Source organism: Debaryomyces fabryi, assembly GCF_001447935.2.
Source record: "Debaryomyces fabryi strain CBS 789 chromosome Unknown contig00236, whole genome shotgun sequence".
In the NCBI taxonomy this organism is placed as follows: domain Eukaryota; kingdom Fungi; phylum Ascomycota; class Pichiomycetes; order Serinales; family Debaryomycetaceae; genus Debaryomyces; species Debaryomyces fabryi.
The window spans coordinates 1-9616 of record NW_015385662.1 but is presented as its reverse complement, the minus strand read 5'-3'; the positions used below and the strand labels follow the sequence as shown (position 1 = coordinate 9616).

Sequence of the window (9616 nt, the reverse complement as noted above, 5' to 3'; positions counted from 1 at the left end):
GCTGATCTTGGCGTTATTAGCACCACGCCTTAACCAACTGGGCCAAGGGACCTTTTTGAAATATTGCACAATTTTGCAATTTATAATTCATGATTACTACAACTAATTTAATCTATTATCCTTGTAGATAAGTGATAACTGTTGCACGTTTTTCTTGGCATCAAACATAGGGTTATTATTAAGTGAGGGCTACATCAAACATACTTCTATTATTACTCTAACAGGCATAATGCTAGCATTGTTATTTACAGCAGGCTATTTCGTGACGCAAGCGTCAAAGGAGCTTAATGGAGCCCGGCGCCGTCGTAAGGAAAGAAAACTAAAGCTCAAGAAATCGAAGGAAAAATCAAAACTCGTACGGAACACTACTGCTATACCTGCTTCAATAAACAGTGAAACAAGTAGCATAAAAAGCAAGGAAAGTTTGTATTCAAAACCCATTTCTTGAGCTCATCAACCCATTCAGCTAACGATGCTCCAAATTTATTTACGAACGTTTTTCAATTTTATTGCCCTATGCGCAGGATTGATTTAGCTAACAAATATCCATACATACATTTATACACTTACAATTTTCTGTAATATCTAGTAATACATTATATGCTTTTAAATACCCGTATTTTCTATTAAGATGAAGCTTAGTTTTAGGGGGTTGAGATATATTGGATATGGTGTATATAATGACTTGCGAAGCAGGCTACCCTACTACAAATCTGATTTTACAGATGCATGGAACTATAGGGTGATACCCTCCACTACATTTATATTTTTTACTAATTTGTTACCTGCAATAGCTTTTGCTCAGGATATGTTTGATAAGACACAAAATAGATATGGATTAAATGAGGTTTTAATGAGTTCGGCAATGGCAGGAGTTGCATTTGGGTTATTTTCGGGTCAGCCGTTATGTATGGTAGGAGTTACGGGACCAATTTCGATTTTCAGCTATACAGTTTATGAATTAATGGAGCCAAGAGGAACGCCATATTTTCCTTTCATGTGCTGGATATACCTCTGGTCTATGGTGATGCACTTTGTCATATCTTTTGGGAATTTAATTTCTTACTTGAAGATCATCAGTCTGTTTTCGTGCGATGTATTCGGGTTCTTTATCAATGTTGTTTACCTTCAAAAGGGGATTCAAATTTTGAACAACCAATTTAGAAACGTCAGTATTGAGAGTGGTTATTGCTCTGTAATGATCAGTTTGCTAATGGTCATCTTTGGAGTAGGGAGTTTTATTTTCGGGAGCTCATTGCATTATTTTAAAGGCTGGATTAGAAAAATATTCACCGATTATGGAGTTCCTGCAAGTATTATATTTTTCACTGGCTTTATTCATTTTGGTGGAAGTTTAAAAGACACTGAATTGGAGAGGTTGCCTATTACGCAATCATTCCAACCCACCTTTCATGGAGAAGAAAGAGCACATGGCTGGTTCATTCATTTCTGGCCTCCTCATATAGCTGTTGCAGATATATTTTTGGCAATACCATTTGCTATATTGTTGACTTTCTTGTTTTACTTTGACCATAATGTCTCGTCGCTTATGTGTCAGCTGAAAGAATTTCCATTGGAAAAGCCTTCTTCATTCCATTGGGACTTTACATTACTTGGTATAACTACAGGAATAGCTGGAATAATGGGCCTTCCTGCTCCAAATGGTCTTATACCGCAAGCCCCTCTTCACACACAATCGTTGGTTATTCATAATCTCCAGACAGGAGAAGTACTATCAGTTGTTGAGCAGAGAGTAACAAATACAGCTCAAGGCATTCTAACATTTGTAATGATGAGTAGACCATTTTTGGTTGTTCTAGGATTAATTCCTCAAGCATTGCTAGCTGGATTGTTCTTTGTCATGGGAATTACAGGTTTACATGGAAACATCATCACAAACAGAATCAGATATATCTTTATGGACTCTGAGTATATTCAAAATGACCCTACATGTCCTCAAGTGTTTAGAGATATTGATAAAATACCCAACAAGAAATGGTTTTATGTTTACTTGGTTCTCCAATTAATTGCATTTGGTTTTGAATTCGGTATAACGTTGACCAAAGGGGCTATAGGCTTTCCGGGGGTGCTTATGTTCTTTGCCATATGCGCTGAATGGGTATGGCCTTTAATTATTCCAAGAAAAGATTTGGATAATTTGGATTCTGAAGTGGCGGACGAATTTATCATCAGAAATTTACAAATTGTTGATGAGCTTAAGCTGAGCAATAAGTCTTCAAAGAGTTTTGAACATTCTGATTATGATACTTTCGGGGGAGGAATACAGGAATATGAATTGAACTATCGTACCCCTAACAGTGAGAACATTTAGAATGTTATTATATAGGATTAACATTGCACTTGTTGAATAAGAATAGCATACAATATAATTTCATTGTGTAAGCCGTAACATATTTTTTATAAGATCAAAGCTAGAAGTATCACATCTGATAATTCCGCAAATTTTGCAAATTTTAGAATAATTTACAAAGCTTCAAATACGTTTTCTCGTCTCTTCTGTTTTTGTCATTTTGGTTTTATTAATTATGTATAGAGATCTATTGAAACTATGTATAAGAAGATAAGTCATAAGAATAACAAGAAAATCAATAATATAATTTTTTTTTTTTTTAAATTTTATAATAGAAACAACATTTTTTTTTTTTAGCATTTTGGAATATGTTTTAATGAATAAATTATAATGCAAAATAATAATAATAATTAGTGACGAATATCATTTGTAACGATAATAATCTAATCCTATGAACATAAGAAAAGAAGGATGCAAATAAAAATTTCGAAGTTATATCGATATCTCTCTGTGTTAATATATCTGCAGATATATCAGACTCAACTCATTTAATTATCATTTGGTAACAACCATTGTTCATAATTCCCCTTAACTCTTAATTCAATGTCATCAATATCAGCAGTTTGTAAATCTTTACCATTCAAGTAATTAATCTCTAAATTCTCACAATGTTTCAATGAATCCAAAATGATAGTGCTAGAACTGATCTCTTTATTTTCAATACTATTCTGTATACCGTTAATAATTATTTTAACACGCTTAAAGTTTAAAATTAACGCTAATGAAACCCAACCCTCAGTATTCATATTCTTTCTCAAAAAGATATCTTTTATTAAGTTTTCCAAAGAAAAGTAATAGTCAATTTGTTGAGTTAATGCTTGTTGAGGATCTTGCTTTGGTGAAATTGGTGGAGGAATTTGTTGTGGAATTTGTTGTGGTAATCCCATGGAACCGTTGATAAATCCGTTAGATCCATTCATTGGTTGTTGGAAATTTCTATTATTTTGATGACGGAATTGATTTGGTCTAAATTGACGGTTATTGAAGTTTTGGTAGTTTTGGTTTTGAACGAATGGTTGAGGGTGGTAGAAACCATTTTGCTGAGGTGATGTTTGTTGTTGCTGTTGTTGAGCAGCTGGTTGGTTAGGGAATCTTGGCTTGAAACTTCCATTGGTGTTACCGTTAAAGCGTCTCATATTCTTTTGCTGAGATTGACCTTGAGGTTGACCTTGAGGCTGACCTTGGAATTGACCATTTGGTCTTGGTTTGAAACCATCATGTGGTTGCTGAGCTTGTTCAGGCGACTCAAATTGACCGTCCCTTTTACTTATGCCAGGAGCTGCTTGGCTTGTTTGCATGTTAAGGTTGTTATTTTGGGTATTTTGGGTACTTTGGTTGTTTGCTTGCTTCTTTTGAGTATTAGCACCCTTCTTGTTCTTTTTATTCTGCTTCTGCTTCTGGCTGTTAGCTCTTCCACTTGGTAAAATAACCTTTGCGTTGATAGGAACCCATTTGTTGGTAATAGGCTTAATGAATTTTTGTTGCTTTTGGACTGCACTGGCTTGTTGATCTGACAAACTAGCCTTATCAGGTGTTGGCCACTTGTGCTCGTCAACTGGCTTATTAGCCATCACGTTTGCAGCAGAACCCCATGCAGACTTGCTAGGAACTGGAGCTGGTGCCAATGGCTTCTTTTCCTTGGCAGCAGCTTCCTTTTCTTTGGTGTCAGCAGCCTCTTCTGTTGCTGCTTCTGCCTCTTGTGGTTGTTCAGTCGAAGTGACCTCAACCCCGGAGGTTTCACTTCTAGGAGCTTCATTAGAAACTTCATGCAATTCCTGTTCTGGAACTTGCCCTTTGGCGACGTTAGCGTACGAAACTGGCGAAGACATATCGATTATTGTGTTCAGCGTCCAAAGTACTATTGCGGGAATATCCAAATAAAATGACTATAACGATGGTATACTAGGTATTGTCCTTTAGTATATCAAATATAACAGCTGCTGAATATGTTATGTGCTTAATATATGAAAATATTAATTGGTGGCGGGTACACTAGGCTAATATATGCTTGATTAATGTGAATGCTAACCTTTGTAACTGGATAGATGTTTAACTAGCGTAGATGATTTGTACTGTTCAAAATCGTAAAAATCCTATTTATAAAGTTAAATAGTTCCTGCCAAATACCTATATTTGTATTTAAATCGTTAGAATTATTATAGCTAATTAATTACGGTCTATACTAACTTTAAAAATTTTTAGTCGGTAGAATGAAATTTTTTTCTACCAAAAAAAAAAATATTGGCCGGGATTTTGTGTAACTTTGATTTTCTTAAAAACCTATACCCTGGTAAGCTGATTTACACTACTGTGAGAGGTGCAAAAAAGCTACCTACATCTGACGTGTTGGAGCATTCAAACTACAAATTGCTACAATACAACTACATACATGTCTACAATGTTTCCCTGAACACCATTATGGTCAATGATAGTTGCTATATATATTTTTTCTAATGTCGTTGTCGTATTAAGATTTCTGTTGAGAATCATTACTACTGTCTATACCATTATTAGGCCCAGGTGAAAAAAAAAGTTACGCGGTGGAAGAAAAGCGGTTCTTGTTTTACTGAGGGCATGCTCAAAAGAGAGTAAACATAGTACTTATATAAGGCCTGATTTTTGTGGAGGAATGTCCTGTATATACAATGAATAGACTCACTCCACAATATAAACGGGACTTAATGAAAAGAATAAAGAGGTGAAGCTGATAGCACACACTAGTGAATATAATCGAATACACGTCATTAACAAGGGATCTGGAGAGGCAAGAGTTGCAGAACCATATAAGATAGAAATAAAACGTGACATACAGAAGTGAAAATAAATATGAGTGTTTTGAATAATCCACTTTATCGTCCACTCTTGGAGGTACTTAGATCTTCAAGAAATGGGATAGTGTACGGGGGGAAGATTCGGTTTTCGCATGCGTTGGTTATCAACTTGTTGTATAGGTCGGGGCCGCTTAAACCAAGAATGCAGCAGGTATTGAAGGCCACCAAAAACCATGCCGAGGTGTTAGCTGGATTCGCGATAATATATAAATTCGCTGTGAGAGTGTTGACTAGTGAGAAGGTTATGGGAACTGACAAATTGGGGATGGCCAAATTTCTTGCTGGGTGTTTTGGGTCGTGGGTAGTTTATTCACAGCACTTCAATTACTTCAATCCGGGAATCACCCACCAGGTTACCCTTTATTGTTTCTCTAGAGTTTTGATTGCGGTAGGTAAGATTCTACTCGATCAGTACTTGGCTTGTAGACAACCTACGATCTATCTGGCCAGTGGAGAACTGATACAATACGCCAAGTTAACGGGCAGCCAGCAGAAGAAATTGAGGTCGTCTGTGTATAATAAGACATGGAAGTACTTTGCGGTGTTGACGTGGGGTTTAGTTATGTTTATCTACGATTATCAACCACAGTACTTGCAGAGCTCATTGAGACACTCTATGGCATACATTTATGATGTCGAAATGGATGAGTGGTCAACGTGGAGAGATTTTTTCGGGTTCTAAAGGCTAATTGAGTTATGCTTATTTATTTTGTTTTATTTCATTTTCATTATTTATTATTCTATAGTGCTGCACATGTATATATAGATAATTATATTTGTTAGACGTACCTTAGATCTTTTTCGTATATTTACATCTTGCCATTTAGGTCCTTGTTATGGGAATGACATAAGAGCTGATAATGCTATGTGACCTTACATATTTAGAGAAATTGCAATTTGCTGAAAAATATATACCTTACTTGGCTCAATGAGAATTAATGATACCCATATTTAGTTCTTTTCCTTTGCTTATACCTCAGAACAACTTTTGCTTACAATTCTGTACAATACCGCCAAAGCTAGTGTAAGAGTTGTAGACGCCTCTTGCCACTAATGCTTTTAGTTCCTACTTGTAATAGTTCAATTTCCTGAATAGTGGTCTTTTGTACTGATTTATCTTTGAATTATTTCAAATGCAATCGTGTAGCGTATTGCTCTTCAAATGTATTGATCGCTTTTAGAAAATAACAATTTTAATCCAGTCTTGAATATTTTCTAGTGGAAAATCATTGCATTCTTCAACGTACTACTAGATGAATTCTGATTTGTATCATGAAATAAAATGCTGCAATTCTACTATTTCATCTATGCTGTAGTTCATCTTTATTTGAGAAACCAAGTTGATATTCACAATATGACTCCTAGCACTCCGCTTTATTTGTTTTAGATTTGTTTCTTGAAGGGTCTGCATCGATGGATTCAGGAATTAACATTTTCTTCAAATCTAGATCGGTTTTCTCCTTTATTTTTGAGTATGCACCAAGTATTGAAAATACAATTCTTAGAGAAGCTGAAAAACAAGCCAGTAACAACAACATTTTTTGCACTTTTGTTGTACATGGGAAATATACGGTGACTAATAATAGAGCCACATCATACATAACTTCCCATATTGGAAAGTTCAGGATAACCCAGTGCACCATGCTTAGTGTCAGCGGAATACAAATTTAATTCACTCTCATCGAAAATGTTGCACTAATTAATGCGGGCATGGAAATTTGGGATGTACCTATAAACTCCTAAACATGTTATAGGTGCGGCAGAGACCCAACTAAAAAATGGATATTTTTCCGATTGTACCGTATGATTATATTGGTTAAGTGGAATATACCTGTCCTTAACCAATAGCATAAAAACTTGTCTCAGGCATAACTATTTTCTTCAGCGGGAAATTTTCTCTATAATTTACAAAATTTATCTTCAAAAGCGTTCCAGAACTGGTCGTATTTATCTACCAAAGCAATATTAGTGTATGGGTAATTTATTGGTACTTCAAAGTGAACTTTGTCAATTTCAATAAAACATCATTTGCCTATGAATTCTAGAATAAATTAATATTGGTTCTATTAAGTCCAATATTTTCTAGAATGGTCACCATAGAGATACAACTGTAACTCATTAATGAAATACCTCTAAATATAGTGAAGGTTACAAATGGATGCTCTCAGATTGCCTTCCATGCCAAGTTGGATCTTAGCCATCACCCTAGTCTATTGAGTAATGTGAATAAAGAAACAAAAACAAAACTTAGAAATTCCAATACTTATTGTACTTTATATGCTATTCTCTACTAATATCTTTCATGTAGTCAGTGAAATTGTTTTTCAATTCAATGTGGATTAAATTTCTTTAGCTCCAGTTGATTTTCGTATGTGCATACCACAAGGGGGGTCTTTACTATTCACAATTGTATGCAATGTCGATGAACTAGGGCATCGCAAATAGGCACTTGATGCTAAAGTCTTTAGTTCCCGTTCAGTCCATTTTCTTGGGTAGTTGGGCGTATACTGCTGTATTTCTGAATTATTTCAGGTGAAACCATGTCCGCGTACACATCCTTCATATCTTCGTCTTGAATGTTTTTGGCAACTAACAACATTTTATCCCAACCTTGAATATCTTCGAGTGGCAAATCTTTGTATGTTTCAAAATATTTTTTTGTGAATTTTGCAATAATTCTATCATGAAATTTTTCTAATTGTTCTATGTTTCTAAACGTGTAATTTATCCTCATTTCAGAAATAAATTTACTATTCACATTTCGTAATATGATTGCTAATATTTCTTCTTTTTGCAACAGATTTGTTTCCTTGAAGGGTCTGTTCTCTATGAATTCAGGAATAACAATCTTTTCAAGCTTCTCATCGTAAACATTGAGCTTTTGAACATAATGGTAAACCGACATGCTAATTAGAGCCACCGTTGATATCAAGGAAGCATAGATACACATGAATATCTTCAATTCAGATTGAATGTCAAATAAAAAATACGAAATAGCATAAACGCAAGCACAACTTCCGATTATGCGATACGGCAAGTCTGATATGATCCAATGTACCATAATGTGTGGAATTGAATAAGAGAGATTTCTTTATGCAACTTTAGTATTCGCTTTTTGCTATTGATATTCAGACTGCATGTAGGTTTGATTCAGTCCCTTACAATATATGAGTAATAATAACTGCCATTCCAAGAGTATATAGTTCGGGTGAATTAGGATATTGAGCGACTATATTGTACAACTTCTCTATCAAGTTGAATTTGTGATATAAATATATTGATCTATATAGAAACGGTGAAGGTCGACAAATTTCATAAACATGAATTTGATGTTGCAAAGGGAACATCTTGCTATTATTTTACATTGACTGGAGGTATAGTCGTTTCGTTTCTTCAATCTTCAGTTATACAATTCATCATTGAAAATTTTCAAATCTTCTTCCTGAACCTTCATTGCTTTTAGCATAGTTCTATGCCAACCTTCAATATTTTTTGCTGACAGATGTTTATAAGATTTCTCATATATTCATGAAGTTGGCAATGATATCATCATGGAACCCAACTAACTGAGAGGTGCTTTTAAATCTATAATTAGTCTTTAATTCAGAAATAATTTTTGAATTCACTTTGCGCAACATACGCCCCAAAAGATTTACGTCTTACTGTTAAACTTGATTCTTTGAAGGGTCTTTTATCCACAAATTCGAGAATGTCAATTTTCTCCAATATCTTATTGTATTTTTCCTTTGTGTATTGATCAATTATTAATAGAATTGTAACGAAAGCGGAAAAAGAAGAAAGCAACAACAATATCTTCTGTATTTTTGTTGAGTACGGAAAATATATAGAAAATAGAAAGAGCACCATATATATAACGTCCCTTACTGGGACATTCAGTATAACCCAATGCACCAAGCCAAATCCTAGAGGAATAAAATTCAATTCTTTTTCATTCTCATCACTAAGATCGTTGGTGTCTAAAGCGGCTGTCAAGATTACGAATCTAATATGAACTCATGAATATAAACAGATAAATCTACTATAAGTCCGGTATTCTAATTTAACTCAGTCGAATGTATATTTCTATACAAGTTAAAATAACATTTCTGGTATATAGGAAAAAATTATTTCAATGGTCGTATTTCAATTTCTGATGAAGCCTTTACGTTATATTCCCCTTGAGATAATATTGAGTTCAATAATTTCGGCTATTATATTTACTACCGTATGAATATGTTGAGATATAACTATGTACGATGCTTAATCTTGTGTATACTAGACAAAAATTCGAATAATTGACTTGAATGCTCATCTAATTTTCTCTGATCGTACCATAAATTTGTATGAGTTCAGGCGAAAATTCTTGTCTCATAACATATTCAATATCTTCATTTTCTATGTTTCTAGCTATCAA

General features: G+C 34.4%; 4 protein-coding genes across 4 annotated transcripts; 2 read left to right on the top strand and 2 right to left on the bottom strand.

Moving 5' to 3' along the window:
• Positions 1-631: 631 nt before the first annotated feature.
• On the top strand, positions 632-2332 carry AC631_05603 (uncharacterized protein; the record flags this gene model as incomplete). The annotated part of the gene is made up of 1 exon (XM_015614432.1): positions 632-2332. The coding sequence occupies one exon, from the start codon at positions 632-634 to the stop codon at positions 2330-2332; it is 1701 nt and encodes a 566-aa protein (XP_015464743.1).
• Positions 2333-2859: 527 nt separating this feature from the next.
• AC631_05602 (uncharacterized protein) lies at positions 2860-4200 on the bottom strand (the record flags this gene model as incomplete). The annotated part of the gene is made up of 1 exon (XM_015614431.1): positions 2860-4200. One exon carries the CDS (start codon positions 4198-4200, stop codon positions 2860-2862), a length of 1341 nt encoding a protein of 446 aa, XP_015464742.1.
• A 997-nt stretch (positions 4201-5197) lies between these two features.
• Positions 5198-5884, top strand: AC631_05601 (uncharacterized protein; the record flags this gene model as incomplete). The annotated part of the gene is made up of 1 exon (XM_015614430.1): positions 5198-5884. One exon carries the CDS (start codon positions 5198-5200, stop codon positions 5882-5884), a length of 687 nt encoding a protein of 228 aa, XP_015464741.1.
• Positions 5885-7666: 1782 nt separating this feature from the next.
• AC631_05600 (uncharacterized protein) lies at positions 7667-8107 on the bottom strand (the record flags this gene model as incomplete). Its single annotated transcript, XM_015614429.1, has 1 exon — positions 7667-8107. One exon carries the CDS (start codon positions 8105-8107, stop codon positions 7667-7669), a length of 441 nt encoding a protein of 146 aa, XP_015464740.1.
• Between the last annotated feature and the right edge of the window lie 1509 nt (positions 8108-9616).